Raw genomic sequence first — 16,738 nt, forward strand, 5'->3', positions numbered from 1 at the left:
GCATCTTTCCTCCCACTGCTGAGCCAGCCATCTCATCATAGAAGGCAATCAAGTTGTTCAGGCATGGTTTTCCCTAAGTAAATCCATGCTGGTTGTTTTCAATCATCTTTTTGTCCTTTTTTATACTTGGATATGGTCTCCATGAAGGCTTCCTGTACAGTGTCCCTGACTTAGCCCTAGTTCCTCCTTCCCCTTTTTGAACATGCATTTTTCAAGGGAATCTACCCTGATTGCCCCAGCCTTACAAAAATGATTGACAGTGGCCACACAATCACACTAAACAGCTTCCTCACAGCCTTGAACATATATCGCATCCAATCCCATGGACTTGAGTGTGTGCAGTTTGCTTATGTGGTCTCTATCTTGATCTTCATCTAGTTAAGAGGAAAGGGAAGATGTAACACCCCTAGACTCTGTTACTAGGCTCAGGGAACTGGCAGGCCTTGGAAGCATACCTTACCGGTAAAGATTGAGACTAAGATGGCACTGAATACCTCAGCCTTTTCTGGGTCCTTTGTCACCAGGGCCCCTGCCCCATTGAGCAACTAGCCTTAATTTTCATTTTCCTGCCATCGTGCCTGTAGAAGCTCTTCTTGCTTATCCCTTCCAGATTCAGCTGAGTTTGACTTTCCTAATTCCAGCCATGCACATTCATGTATAGCAAAATAAACATTGTGTGTATGGAGAACAGTTATTAACTACAGTTACGGTACTGCTTAATATTTTGTACCCCAAATTCCAAACGGCAACTGTACTTTTAACCATTAAACTGGGAACATGCTCTGGTTTGGAGTTTTGATATAATCTTCTTAGAATGATCTTATATTATCTCTCTCTCATCAGAGATGGTGGCTAACATGTTTGACAGATGATGATGATGATCTTTGTGCATTTATAGCTTAACCTCATAATATATCACCCAAGAAAAATTAACAATCAAACTTTTCTAAAGTCTCAGAATTTTGTCCAAAGCAATCAGTTTTTCTGAATTGCTGCTCAGGGTACACGCTAGATATATCTAGAATTCTACTTTTTATCTTCATCACATGGAACAGTTCAAGCTGAATAGTTCTCTATGTCTAGATGCACTTGGGCATTCTAAATGTCAGACCGGGTCATTACAAATAGCATAAGCATCATTCTCTGCCTGCTTCAAGACTATGCCAAGATGAGTAAATTGGAAGAAGGATGTGCTGAGTAGTGACACTAAATCAAACACTGTGCCCTCTCACCAGCTGCCAGGTCGCGTGCTAGGTTTGGCTGGCTTGCTGTCATGCTGCTGCAGTCCTGATCTGACTCATGCAGCTGAAACACTCTTCCCACCAGCCTGGGGTTTTGAGGGCAGCACAGTCGATCTGTGYTACCACTTTTAATTCACAGAATAAGAATTAACTTTTCCGGTGGGGTGCTTTTTCAAGCTATGCTCATCAGATAGATTCCATGATCTATCTGTCACTTGTATTTTAATGACCTTACCTACCAAAGGGTACAAACTCATGGAAACAAGAAAATTTGTCATTCCAAAGAAATGAACAAACAAAATCTGACTTTCTCATGAACAATGCTAATGACATCTCAAAGACCAAGTTCTTTATTCAGTTGGGGTCACTGTTAAGAAAATGCAATCAGACTACAAATACTGATACACATTCTCAGTAACAAATATGTCAACTTGTCAATACTAGTGATAAGCATTTATAATAAGAACTATTAGTTTAATATAGTTTATAAGTTTTTTGATATGGAAATAGAAATGTATTTTTGTGAGCCTATCCATGTTTTTCAATCACAAGTTCGTCATATAAATGTTTAGTGTTCTGTACCCACTAATTTACAATCTCACCACTCCTTGCTGGTGTGTTCCATTCAGTTAGGATAAAGAGTCTAACAGTAAAACATTTGAAAACATCTGCAGCAAAAATTTAAGTAAAATGTATTTCTATTTTAGAAAATTGGCATATTAATCTCAAAAAGCACACGCAAAAAACATTATTTTCTGACAAGATTTAGAAGAATAAGAATGAATCAATACATACTGGAGAAATTTGAAATTGAGTTCACCAGCTAATTAAAAAGAGCTTAATTAGGTCTGACATTTCATTTCCATATTATCTTGTTACATTCTTCCAAAAAATGAATTGGTAGATAAAATACTGTTTTCTTCTTTTCAAAAAAGGCAAAACAGTCCTGGTTTATTGTCTTTTATTTTCACTTAGTTACATTAATGCTAAAGTGAGTTGTCCAAAAATTAGAAATAGTTTCCTACATTCTAAATTAACTGATACACTGTATTTAATTTGTTTTGTTAAACAATTTTATTTTTGTTATCCTGAAGATAGAAATGTTTTTACATTTGCCATTTTTCAATTGATTTTTTTAAAATCTACAGTGTGGTCATCTTTAATTGCTCTATGTGTGATATCCTTTTCAAAATCTTCTGTTTTAAAATACATAGATTGAACTGAAGAGTGGAATATTAAGCATTTTGTTAAAAACTGGCATTGTCTTTACGCAACTGGATCTCTGGTTAGGACTGTTTTATTGTGATGGAAGGTGGAAGAAAGTAACTGTGAAAAAGGAAGGCTCTGTAGTTTCAGCAAGTATGAATGAGCTGAGAGAACAGACACTAGAACCCCGTGTTCAGCAGCTGGAAGTAAACTCGCCTGTCTACATAGGAGGAGTCCCACCTGCGATTCAGAATACCTATAAAGAACTGGGATTAGAACAAGGTAAGATAACACCCAGCGGAGCCTATGGATTTCATAAACTGTTGTCATCCACAAGGCTCTTGGTGGACACCAAGCTGCTGGCAGTGTAAATTAATGCATATGTAACACTGATCAAGTTTAGCAGAGAAGTAAATTTATCCTTCCATCCATTGTTGCTTTCTGAATTATTAGCTCTCTCTACCTGATCTAGCTAAATTTATTGCTGATCCTTTTGAATACTATAAAAATTCTTCCAACCCAGTGATATCTGAAGTAGTCTAACTTATAAGAGTGGAATTGGAGAGTGACAAATAGTAACCTGGGATGCACTAGCAGCAGGGCTCCAATCTTCCTCRTAGAAAGCCAGTTCAGATAACTTGTCTCACAAAAGTCTGCTCACATTAGTCCTTTTACTCAGGGACTGGGAAAAGACAACTTTTGGAGCACAATACAAATARCTTAAATCACTGTAATTAAGCTGGATGCTGCCACATGTAGCATCTGTTGAGAGCTTGTTAGTCCTTCCTCAAGCAATACTAATTCTGACTGAAACATCCAGGGATTATGAAATTCTGAATTTGAATTTCAGCTATGTTACCTAAYGTCTTTTGCATTACCAGGAGGAGAGGAGGCACTCATCTTTTAAGCCATCACTGTGACTTTTCTGTTCTGGTCTAATTTCTGGAGAAAAAGAGACAAGTATTAGTTACAGCCTGCTACTAATTGCTTCCACCAAAGGACCAACTGTATGAATAGTAGTCAAAAAGGTGTCTCTAAAACTCTTGTTTAGGATTTGGAGTGTTTTTTTTGATTACTTATGAACTGAATAAATTTGGTTACTCAGTCATGATGTATTTTTCAGATACTACAGGCAAATAAGTAGCAGTAAATGGTTAGTGGGAGATTTAGTAAGTGATTCTGAATGCATGGGTTTATATTGAATGTGTGCGTGCAGGGAATATATGTAGAGCTGTGTTGAAGCTTTGTGAGGTGGCAGTTACAGAATGACTTGAATCAAATCAAAGCACTAGTATTTACAGACAGCTCAAAAATATTATTTTAAGTATTCTTCTGGTTGTGAGTATCATATAATATAAAGTTCCTCCAGGAAGTGTGCATAATATTTATGGCCCAGAAGAGCTAGCCAGTCATATCCTGTCAGAATTGCCTCTTAGCAGGTGGTATAGCCTTGTGAGTAGATACATTCTCAATTCCCGCAGCAAAGAAATCTATGAATTAAGAATCTAGGGCAAAATATTGTCTAAAGTGAATGTCTGAGGTGCATATTCAGGCATATCAGTAAACATTTATTTTTTCCACCAAGCCTCCTCAAAACCATGCGAAATAAGATGGCAGCTGTGTGCATGTATATTCAGAACTTYGGAGAGTAGAACCCCCTTTCATGTGTTCCTAAATGTAGATTTAAATGAGCAAGTTTAGGTATCAGCAAATGAAAATGTTGGCTTAAGTGCCTATTTTGAAATTATGTCTCTATTTTGAACTTACGTCTGACCTTATCATGCTCTCCGATGTAGCCTGTCAGGTTCTATCGGTGTGACCAATCAGAACGATAGCAATAATGGGAAGATCAGTCGAAAGAGGAGATAAGATTGAAACAGGACATAGCTCCATAGTATGTTTGGGCGTGCAGTCTAGAAAGTACGGAAATCTGTGTTAGTTTTGGTTTCCTTTAATGTCACTTGGTTTRAAATAAGCTTGTATTACCAACCTATTTTAACTATAATCCATAAAAATACCATTGTCCACAGCAGATACTTAACATGAGTTTTTATTTCATTTTTGCATACTTTATACAACTCCCTAAAACATACAGCTTTGAAACTTACTTTTGTTTAGGAATATACTCATGTGTTAGTAATGGAATATGTAGACCTTTCCAGGTTAATAAATATTTACCAGTTAATGGCTGCTTGGTAGTTAATTTTGAATAAATGAGTATAGTTTTTATCACAGCAAAAACAAGGAATAAATATCATTCTCCTCTGACCCCCTCCTACCCCCATATCACTTGCTATGGATCTTTTAAGAAATTTCAGCAAGAGTCTGTGGGCTTTTGTGTGACCCATTGCATATGGTCCTGAGARGCCAAGATGGAGATGAGCTGGTAGGAATGTTTGTGAGAATTTTTAATGTCACTGCTTTTATACAGCAACTATCTGACCATAAGAAAGAGCATTATTTGGCTAGCATCYGTCAGACATCTTCAAATGGTGATGAATGCATCTAAAAACATAAAAATGGATTAAAATAGGCTATGATAATATGCATCTCAAAAATTAAACAACTGTTCATTTTGTCTAATGATTAAGATATTTGGGCGACATGGGATTAATTCTTTCCTCTGCCACAGACTGCCTGAGAAACAGAGGAAGTCACTGTGGAGTAGGAGCTGTGCTTAAATTAGGATTTGTCCATTTGAAGGAGCARTTTCTCTAAATTCCCAGCATAGGGGAGAGAGAAGGCATTCCAGAGGATGAATCATTAWAAAGGGGTGTCCACCTTTCTTTCTCAATTAACTTTGTACGAATAGTAGACTCTCAGCTTGGGTGGTTCAGTAGGATTATTGGTCTGAGCTGCCATCTTGTAATAATAAAGGCAGTAAAAATACCTTAGATGTATATATGATACCTTCATAAAGTTAAAAAAGAATATAGATCTCTAAGAGACCGATTTTTAATTTACAAATTAATTCAATTTACAAATTCTTGGATGGATTGAAGTCTTCAGTTTGGTTAAYGCTTGGTTTTATATCAGCCACTGATCACTGAACTTTACTCAGATCTGAGAACTAATTCTATCAATTTTCTATCAGTTTAGTAATTTCTTTTTAATTGAAATCTTAGAAAGATATATAGAAATTTGAACAACTTCAACCTAAAATTTTGTAATGTTTCTATTGCAAATAATTAAATTTAACATGTCTGATATGTTGATAGTAACATTACACACACACATACACAAAAACAAAATGAAGTTACYATTTTTTTTCTCCTGTAAATGAATAGTTTGGGGTTGTATTTCTAGAATATGTTTGCAAACAATATACCGGATATATTCGCATTAGGATAATCTGATCTGCCTCTTTCTTCTATATAGTCTCTATATATTAAATATATATATTTTTCTCAATTTGAAAAAAAAAAGTGCATAATAACAAAATATTAACAAGTGATAAAGTACAGAAAAATGATTTCCAAATTCAGAGTCACTTTTATAGTAATAATTTTAAAAGCAGAGACAGAAGATGAAGCAAAGATCTTTCCTCATGGGATGGAATTGGTAATAATGAACGTGTGGTTCAGTAAGGCATCAAATCAACATTAGAATGCCAGGAATATCTACTAGCTTAGTGTAAAATAGGAGGAGGAAGTTTTCATGTTGGAGGTTAACATTTGCACACTGCAGTCTTTAATGCTGAAAATATAGAATTGGAAGGGACAAAAATGATTCTTAATTAATGACTGAAGCTCTTTATGTGATACTAATCCCTTACTGTTTGCTAGGTTTCGGTGGTTGCATGAAGGATGTTAAATTTACACGAGGTGCTGTCGTTAACTTGGCATCTGTGTCCAGCAGTGCTGTCAGAGTCAATCTGGACGGATGCCTATCAACTGACAGTGCTGTTAACTGCAGGGGAAATGACTCCATCCTAGTATACCGAGGAAAAGAGCAGAGTGTTTATGAGAATGGTCTGCAACCATTTACAGGTAATACATTGGTTCTTTAACAAAATACAACTTTTTATTTCATTCTGTATTAATGTGTTACCATGTTTGGCGTCTCATTTTCTTTATGCTTTTTTCTCCTCTTTTATCTTTCTCTGTGGTCTTTGAAGAATACCTTTATAGGGTGGTCGCCTCAAATGAAGGTGGATCAGTATCTAGTGCATGGACCCGTGTTCGTACAAGAGAATCAGGTAAACATAGTTTAAAGCTTATTTATTCCAGTTTGTCATGAGCTATCTAACGTGAAGTTGGAGAAAATCCCACATGACACTTTTGAGTAGTGTAAGTGGGGTTGTATTTCTAAGGGGCAGAGAAATGCTCAATGCTTTGGATAGGTAACGTGTTAATATCTTATTTCAGTTATAAAATGTTCAGGTAAATGTTTCCCACACATAATTCAAAGCCAATTTCCAAATATATTTTGTAACTGCACAAGAGCAAAATTGAGCTGTGTGATCTGAGCAGAAAATTTGCACATCTAGGTATGTTGATACATGCGCATCTAAACACCTAATCGTATTTTGTGAGTCTACTAGAATAAGTAAATCTGAGTATTTTTTATATATATATATATATATATATATATATATATTTTCCTGTGTATAACTTCAAGTGATACAAAATCAAGTGTGAGAAAGGAGAGACTGCGATAGCAGGAGCAGGCTATGGAAGATGGGAGTCAATGTAGCAGGTAGTCGGAAGAGAGTTTAATGCAAATTTTTCTTTCCATGCCTGCACATGGGTATGCCACTCAGTGCTGCTGAATGATAGAGGAGAAATGTGGAGAGGCTGTTCTTTTTAAACATAGCCCATAGACTATGTGTGAAAATAAGATAATACTTACAAGGAAAGCAGAATGTGACTTGTGTGGAGTGTTTCAAAATAGGAGCATAATACCTGCTGAGCCTTAAAGATCAACTTTCCCATAAATCTTATGAAGCAAAATTAAAGGACATTTCTTCTTCGTTCAGTTTTTTTGCAAACMTTGTTGAGCCAGCAAGTTTTTGAAGATTTACAATTCTGCACATTTTATTTATGCAACTTTTYCTCTTCTGTAAATTGAACCTTAATTGCATTCCATCAATGCAGAGAGATAGTCTGATGCAAGGTATTCAGTGTATGATCTTTCCAATTATATGTCATTTTAAAAAAAGTTTCCATAATTGCCCTTAAAAAGACAACACCTGTAAATATTTGACTTGCAAATGTATTCTTACACACCTTAGTGTTGCTATGTTGTATACCACCCAGAAGAGAGCAAATATATACATATTTTCATATCAACTATTTGACCACAGTAAGTTCTACCATAAATTTATATTTGCAAGCTGACCACARCACTGAACAGCTACATACTCCCAAGGGTTGGCAAATAATTGCACTATTTAATTATTTTTGAGCTGGTTTTGTTGTGTCCCTTATGAGAAGACCATCTGCTATAGCATGCCATACCTTGCTCTGTGCTACWCTTCAAAACTAATAAAATCAATATATTACTGTAGTAACTGAAGCCTTCCTTGAGTATCACAATCTTACTTTTCAGAAGAATCACAACTTTCACGTTGCATTCTGGTACTCTTACAAGAAATGAGGTTGCATTTGTATTTAATGAAGTTAAATAATAAAATTACAAAAAAAAAAAAAAAAAAAAAAAAAAAAAAAAAAAAAAAGTTACCTGATGGTGAGAAAAGCAAGTGATCTTCATCAGCAGGGCTCAGGAGTCCGCATGCATTTACAGCAAACTCATCATCCATCATCCTGCCATAATGTTCCTTGGGCCTTTTCTATGCATCCCTTGTGCAGTCATCTATGATGAAGCTGTTACTGACCAGACCTTTACTTGGTATAGCAATATCTAATAAATAGTTAAAGGTTATGGGAAATGGGATGATTCTTTTTATTAGCAACTGTATGCATATATGAGCTTGGCTTTCTAGGTCTTTTAAACATCTTCGTTTTCCATTTTCTGTAATATGGAATGAAGAAATAAAGGATTTTGCAAAAAGGCCTTACAAGTCTCTATTTTGCCCTGAGACAGTTGTGTTGCATTGTAGAAATATGAAAATAAACAAGCATACTTAAAATTTTAAGCCCTTGAGTTTTGTAAATGAAAATTCGCATTTTTTTACAAATGTTTCATATTTGTAACATTTTTGTGACTGAGATATCCAAAAGATAAGTGTCAAACCTTTCTRTGTTGCAATACTGTCTTGTTTCATTCAGTTGCATCGTTATAATGCCTGAACTTGTTAACCACATACAATCCACCTCCCCTTTTTATGAATGATGCTTAGATATGTTTGATACATTAAATGTTTTTGGAAAGCCTCAACAAGACAAGAATGTTATGTAGATGGAGTTTTGATGGTTTTGAAATATAGCTTAAACTGAATAGCTCAAGATGTGCAGTCATATTAAATCAATGCTGAAAAGTTACAACTCTAATAAATTGTATTTATGCTAATGGTTGAGTCTGATTTACTGCAGCCATTAAAAGTGAAGAATAGGGGCAATAGTCTCCTCAGAACTGCCATTTTCTCTATTTTATCCTTCCACAGTTCCACAAAATGTGCCAACTCCCTCAGGAGTTCACAGTATAAATGGTTACAGCATTGAGGTCACCTGGGACAAACCTGCTGGGGTCATAGGTGTAATTGAGAAGTACATTTTGAAAGCATATGAAGAGGACGGTCCCAATGTACCCATCACTAGTGCTGAACTTGCTGACACCGGTATGCTCACAGGTAAGTGTTGTTGAGTACCATTTTTTTGGCACRTCTAATAAAATGAGATGCTTATACCTTGTTTGTTGACCTATAAAAGTATTACTAGAGTTGTATGGAGCTTTTCTGTTTGTGTGTATACACAGCATATATAATATTTGGGTGGAAGTATTTGAAGTCAGTATCTGCATACATACCTCAACAGTGACTTCAGAATATACTGGAAGTTAAGATAAAACTCAAACACTAAAAAGTAGTTTTATTTAAACATTTTTTTTCCAATCTATTGAGGAAATTGGGGGAGAAAGGAGTTTGTTTGTTTGTTTTTTGCCTTGCATAAGTGATTTTTCTTTCTCGTCGTCTTTACATCCAGTTCACCTAAGTGAACTCTGAAGCTGAGTCCTGTAAGATGCTATTTGACATGATGTACCAACACACTTCACTAACTTTAAAAATATAAACCTGACTGATTTAAGTAGGAACTAGTATTCATTTATGTTGARCAAATGCTTTGCTTGATAACACTGGAATGTGAAAGTAAGTTACTACTGAAAGAAGAACTTTAGGGGCTTGGGGAGTTGGGCATTGTCACTGATGAGCTATGGGTTGTGAATAGAAGCTGTAGGAACCACTGAAACTGGGAAATATTTTCTGGAGTCTGCAACTTTTTAGTTGTAGGAGGTGAACGTTTTCAGGAAGAAGTTCTAGGATCTTCTGCTATGTAGAGAACATCTTGGGATTTTTTTTCCTGGCAAGATGGTTTTCATCTGGCCTTCTGCTCTCTGTCAATAGACTCCCTGTTCTTGCTACTACACAGTTGCCTTGGGACAACAGTCTGAATTATGTAATGTGATGACTAAAGGGGACGATAGTAAAAACAAAACAAAACAAAACAAAAAAAACTCATTGTATCAAAATGCAATCAATAAATCTGTTTATGTACTCCCCAAATTTAATTATAATTCATCTTAATTTAAAAAATGCTAATGACATAATACTCAAGGCTAATGGCTTGGTTTGGCTCACCTTCGGGCAATATAACAATCTCGGAATGTGCCTTTACCCTCAGGCAATATATTACCGCTGTTTTCCAAAAGCCTATTAATATGTGCTTAGTGTTTTTGCACAAATATCTGTGTTTTATGTTGTTTCTGTGCCATAATGCATGTGTGCATTTTTAAGAGAAAACATTTTCTCGAATTTGAGATCTCTTGTATATTTCTGAGAAATGCACTTAGTGTACCAAACCTGCGTAAGCTTTCTGTTATTACTGTGATTGCTTTGATGAACTCCTTGATTGAATACTCTTTTATCTATGCTGTAGAGCAATACAAATTGTATTAGTAGAAATTAAAGACCACATTAGAAGCATATGAATTAGATAGCTTATTCACAGCTGATGTCCAGAATCAAAACTTTAATTTTTGTTGGTTTCATGCCATGACTGTGTGTGAGGGCTATGAAAAAATCTACACCAGGCTGGACAAGTAAGAGGTATTTGCACGTAGCTTTGGGGATGCAGAAAAATATGACATCTCTTTACATTAACAGGAAATAGTAAGTGAATCCCAGTTTAGTCTGTTACAGCAGGTAGATGCTGAATGCTGCAAAATAAAATGACTCTGAGAACTTAAGAATGATTATATTAGTTTTAGCCAAGGGACTGTTTCAAGCATTTTTCTCTCTGACAACGTCAAACTGGAGATGTTTAGGAAGAAAATATAAGAAATGTGCTAGGTGTAGAATAAGCCTTTCTTTTAATACAACTTCAGTCAATAGTTTATGGAATTCCTGAGCTGGAAGTTGCGTGTGGACTATCATGCTTAATGGCCTGTGGTGGAGTTGTCTTTCCTTTTTTAATTCCTCTATGCTTCTTCCACCTGAAATATGCTATGGCAATAAGTTTTTTCCAATTCCGTTTTGCATGTGTGGAAATAGTGCTCCTTTTGTTATTTTACAGCTTCTACAGCTTCTCTTCTACAGCAATAGTTTGGTTGTGTATTTCCCAATTTCTGCATTACATGAAATATATAATTCAGGTCGTTATGCTGAGGTCGGAGCTAAGCCAAATGAAAGGTGTTTCTGTTAAGTTACTAATCTTGAAATGATTTCACCTTCAGCATGTAGATTTCAGTACAACCTACACGGATGGACTCATCTGTGGGCACTGGGGGGAATTATTATTCCCCACAAATGTGTATGAGTTGTTATGGAAAAGTGAAGAAACCTCAAGTGATAAATCAATACTGATTTTTGAAGGCAGTCAGAGGTTGCCTTCATGAGCAGATTTGCAATGGGTAAAAGGTGAGCAGATGTTTATTTAAATGCAATCTGAGGGCTAGGAAAACGATACCCAGTGCAGTGTCTGAGAACCTGTGTACCTAAGCACACTAGGCAGGTTAATGTGCTGTCACACGTGTTTGGACATTCGCTGAAAAGCAATTGTGTTCTCATATGGGGTGGGAGGACAGTAAAGAGTTTTTTTTTTTTCCTCTCTTATAGTATAAATGCGACAATTGCAATTTGCTGCTAGTAATACTGTGAATAAGAGACGATACATAACCATCAATGAAAACTTCACTGTATCAAGACATGGCACATGCTGTGGCTATATAAAATTTAATTTATCTGCAAATATTTGTGTTTAATCCATGAGTGCAGTGACTCTTATGTGATCTTAAAAGAAAATTAAAAGCAAAAATTGAACACCAATGATGACTAGATTGTTAGAAATGGAAATAATTCTAMTTAATTTTCCCTATTTATTCTCCTATTAATTGTGCTCCATTTGTCGTGGGTAATTATACTACTGCTTATCAATTTCACTTTTGTTTCAAATCAATTTTGAGAAAGTTCAGGGTTTATTTAATAGTATTTGAAYGAGCATTATATTTGGGACCAGAAGTAGACCATTAAGCCTCCTAACTAATTTTGATGGTATTTAAATGAGTGTTAGCAATACAATAGGAGCTGCAAAGTCATTTTGTCAAAACAGACAATTACTACCCTTGCACTTATACTATAGTCTATTGGAGAATAAGCCTGTTGAAAAAGTAWACAAGTCTTAGAACAAGTTCATCGAGATGTGAGACTGATCAGAATGGGAAATGTTATAATATRATTACATTATCTGGTGGCTGAAATCTCTGAAGTGATGCTTAAATGTTGTATTGCATTATAGGAATATTCTGTAGTGTAAGTAGATAAGAAATGTGACTAAATGTTTAAAACTTTGCGTTACTGTAGAGAATTATTTTTCCTTCTAGTTTGTTAACAGGAAGAGGCCATTAATCCTGTAACTGTAAACACCCTTAAACAATATTTGAAGTACAGCTGATGGAGTCAGGCCAGTTTGATTAGCCCTTCACTAGCTCTAATGGCCTATGGTCCATAAAGCCTTGCGGAAAGGCTAGGAGTGGAGCTGTAATTAAATGCCTAATTTAACTAAAACACAACATATTTACTCACAAGGGACAAAATAAGTGAAAGCACTTGAGAGACCTTCCTCTCCATCTTAATCAGATGGAGTTGTCTCCCCTTTTGTAGTTAAGGCAGCCTCCTGTTGGAATTCAAAGAGAAAGTGCTGCATTGAGAAACTTTGAAGTTAAATCATAATCTTCTATTTCTTGGCATGGAAGTCGTCATACATTTAAAGAAATCAATCTTTGTAACTTCTAGAGAACCAAAACCTTTCAAATATTCTTAACGTGAATTTTCCCTATTCTGGCTTGATTTTAATGCCTTCAGACTGTAATCAGTACTTTAATATATGGCACTGATGGAGGTGCTCGTGATGATGAACACTCAACATAGCTTTCTTCAGATATCCCTAAGCTTATGCTTACTGAAACTGAATGGAAAGATTGTTCTCACTTAGGTTAAAAAAACAAACAAGTCAACCTCAAACAACCTTTACCTCCAAATATCAAAGTAAAGCACAGACAAAATGATAGATCGAAAAGCTCTTGATATTTTGGGGAGGTTTCAGAAGTAACTTCAAACTTAGTCATTTGAATCTTATATTTTGAAAAAAAAAAAGACTTTGGAAAAATTCTGTCTTGTTTTTGTATTTGGAATCTCTATTTTCAGGTAATCCTGAAATCCTGGGTTTGATTTTCTGAAAATGAACATTTTCTTAACAATATATCTCAAGTAAGTTTAAATGCAATTGAATAGCCTTTCTTCATCACAGATGAACTTATTTTACAGTATAGGCTCCTTGCTCTGTTTCAGGAGACAGAATCCAATATKTTAGCTCCCAAGAACAGGTTTGTCTTTCTCTCCTAAATTATCTTTCCCAGTTAATCCAAATTTAACAAATACACACACAGAACCTGACTATGAGATGCTGGTTTTGCTTGGTTTGCCTCTGAGATTGCTTAAAGGGACGTTTCTCCCTACTTTCTCTTTAGGGACTGCTCCTTTAGAAATTCCTTTGTTGAATTCTACAAGAAGGTACTAAAATAGYCCCAACAGCTAGGCTAGCTAATTCAACAGGAGAGAGGAAAGCACTACACCTTCCAGTGGGATTGCTGATGAAGCAGCTCTATTAGGAAGCACTAGCAATATTAGTGTGGCAGTTAAACACTTGTGGTCTTCAGAGTTCTTGCTTTARTTTTTAAACTTACATTCCAAAGACTCCAAGCTCAGGTTCTGCTTAAATCAAGCAGTCCGAAATTTTCAAGTATTAGGTTTATGTGTAGATCTATTAGGTTTTTTAACCTGTTTTCTGGCTAGCAACTATGTTCTTGTGGCTTAGCCAATATTTACCTGTTCCATCAGTGACCTGGTGACCATGAGTCACCCAACAGAGTGAGCAATGCTTCAGGGCATTTGAATGGAGTGCGACCTGTTTGTTGCTTCATAATAATGCCATGATACTGCCCAACTTCATTTCCCTCAAGCGTTCTCTTCTCTTCTCTTTTTCTCTCCCTTCTCTTCCCTTGCCTTCTCCTCTTCCCTTGCCTTCTCCTCTTCCCTTGCCTTCTCCTCTTCCCTTGCCTTCTCCTCTTCCCTTGCCTTCTCTTCTTTTTTCCTCACCTTACCTTTTCTCTCTTTTTTTTCTTTTCTTTTATTAAATGTAGAAACCTTATTTTGAGTCCAGGGTTTCACATCTCCAGACTTACTGTTTTGGAGCTTAGGGTAATTTTCCTGCGCAATACCTTTTATGTCTTCAGTCTAGTTCTTCAGTATCRGATCATTTTCAAGCCCTTCCACAGTCTGTCAGACTCTTATGCAGCTCATTGTCGTGACCAGTTGTTAGGTGTTTTTCTTAATATTCATTTCTATGCTTGCCTCCACACTGACTTTCACATGTGGGGGAAATGCTGCTAGCTATGCTTTGAAGTTAAATCATAGGTATCTTTCCATTCCCTCCTTAAAATTTTCCTTCCCTGTTAGCCTAGACTACACTTAAGCTGCTGCTAGCAAATTTATTTAAGGGCACTGACATTCCCCTTTATCTTATTTTTTCCTCATGCCTTTTTATATCCGTCTGTTGTGTGTTGTTTTATGCTTAGACTATAAATTCTTTTGAACGATTGCCATGATCTGTTCTGTGCAGTAAGGTCCTAAGTCATAACTGGAGCACGCTAAAAAAAAAAAGTATTAGAAGCATCACCCATTCCCCAGAAGCCTGTCTTGTGTGTCTTGAATTCAAAAGAACTTGTTGCACGTTTATCAAGGTAAAGTAGCTAAATCTTTAAAGCAGTAAAATAAATATTTAAGGTACAGCAGGTCTTTAATTGAGCATAATCCCACAGTCCCAAATGCTTGTTCTTGACTCCTCAGAAACAAAAATCTTTCAAAATCTGACCCTTGTCATCTTCAAAATCTCAAATGATTTCTTAACTTTCATCTCAGGAGGAATATTCAGTAGGATAAAAKCCTTGAAATAAGGGTGATCAGTCTGGCTGTTGAACCAGGTAGTTCTCAAGATACCAACTTAATAGATAAGGCAGTGTTTTTCTTTCTTTCTTTYTTTTTTYCCCCTCCTGTGCTGTTCAGGGTCTGCATTCCACGATGACTCAAATTAGTGTGTAAATTTTTGAGGTCCATGGGATACTACACTAGCTCATCTTCCCTTTCTGCAAAAAACATGTCATAACATTGACATATTTGGAGTAAGTCATACTGAGCACAAAAATAAGGGAAGCCCASGGTCATTACAACAAAAAGTTTTCTTCCCTAAAAGCTAGATTTTATTACTCTGCATTCCAGTATATTCCAAATGTCATTATTACACTGCCATAAAAATTTAGAAAATAAATTAGAATCAGTATTTAAACAAATGAAAGACACGCTATTTCAGTCTGCTCTGTTGGTGGCTTCTCCTTTCACTTTCCTTTGTAGTCCATGCATCTTAGGCCTCGAGGCTCCTAATTTCTCYGGTAATTTAATCTTCCTTTACATATGTCTTGTGGAATGATCCTTTGTTTCAGTAGCTGATACCATTTCTGATATGGCTGGCTGCAAGCTGCCTTCTGTGCTTAGGCAGTAAAGGTTGCTTTCAAAATGGTGAGGGGTTATTGTTCAGCCTTAAAGCTTGTTTAACRTGTCTTAGTAAGTTTAACTATCAGAAGATTAATCTAGAAAGGTGATCATGTCTCATCCGTATTAATTAGTGCTCAAAATGCACAAAAACCCTTCATAGTGTGACACAGAAAATATCTGATGAGAAATATCTTCACTAAGCTGCTCTTTGCACCCTTCTTGACCTRGGGTACTTGAATCAGTCCTCTGTGTAGTGCTGTAGTTTTTGTTTTAACAAAGGGTTCCTTGCTTAGACCCAGCATTCAGATAAAAGYAAGCTTTTGCATTTGCCTGTCTGAGCAAAAATACTTCTATTATGAAACACGATAATATTTTATAATTCAAATCAATCTCATCACAGARTTCAGGAGATCCACATGTACCTAAATTTTAGCAGCTCCCGGTTACAGGCACTGAAGAAAACTAGTGAAAGCTGCAATTAATATTTAACTAAAATAGTCTACAAAAGAATTTACAAGTATTTGGTATTCCTAAAAGACTTTCAGGAACTTTAATATGGTTATTGTAGTTCATCCTGCCTATGCCATTACTGAAATAACCAGGTGTTGATGATGTGACTACACATGTGATAATGAGAAAATTGTTGTCAGTAGTTTTCCTTCCACATGTCCRCGATCACTGCTCCATCCTTCCCTTGACGTGTGTTTATAATTACTTTTCACCTTTTAGTCTTTTATGCTCTGCAGATGAATATCTCAGGAAAAGTTAATTTAATGATTTAATATGGTTAATCAAAGTGGTTAGGATATGCCTCAGCTTTGAAGGTACTCTAACTAGGGCTACTCTCAGAAGAGAAAATTAAGCCTGCTGTCTGTGACTGATAGGCCTGGGCTTGCCTTCTGGGGCTGCAGAGTAAAGGAAAACTCACTGTTAGAATGGCAAGTTTCTGTATTCGGAGAACCAGTAAGAGATCCTCTGCCTAATCRAAAAGAGGAGGGAGGGTTCTGCCAGGGCCCCGCGCAAGCAGACAGTATTGGCCGCATCTATAAATCCCAGTGGCATAATTCGC

At 36.1% G+C, this 16,738-nt stretch overlaps 1 protein-coding gene across 1 annotated transcript in view; it reads left to right on the forward strand.

Moving 5' to 3' along the window:
• The window catches only part of USH2A (usherin), a 399,365-nt gene that overhangs the window by 149,053 nt on the left and 233,574 nt on the right, over positions 1–16,738 (forward strand). The window contains exons 26-29 of the mRNA XM_085300119.1: positions 2,456–2,729; positions 6,233–6,436; positions 6,565–6,645; positions 9,013–9,198. Coding sequence (XP_085156245.1) covers positions 2,456–2,729; positions 6,233–6,436; positions 6,565–6,645; positions 9,013–9,198 — 745 coding nt within the window. The remainder of the gene's footprint in view (positions 1–2,455; positions 2,730–6,232; positions 6,437–6,564; positions 6,646–9,012; positions 9,199–16,738) is intronic.

Source organism: Rhea americana, unplaced genomic scaffold (assembly GCF_003343005.1).
Source record: "Rhea americana isolate MKP2758 unplaced genomic scaffold, rheAme1 scaffold_160, whole genome shotgun sequence".
NCBI lineage: Eukaryota > Metazoa > Chordata > Aves > Rheiformes > Rheidae > Rhea > Rhea americana.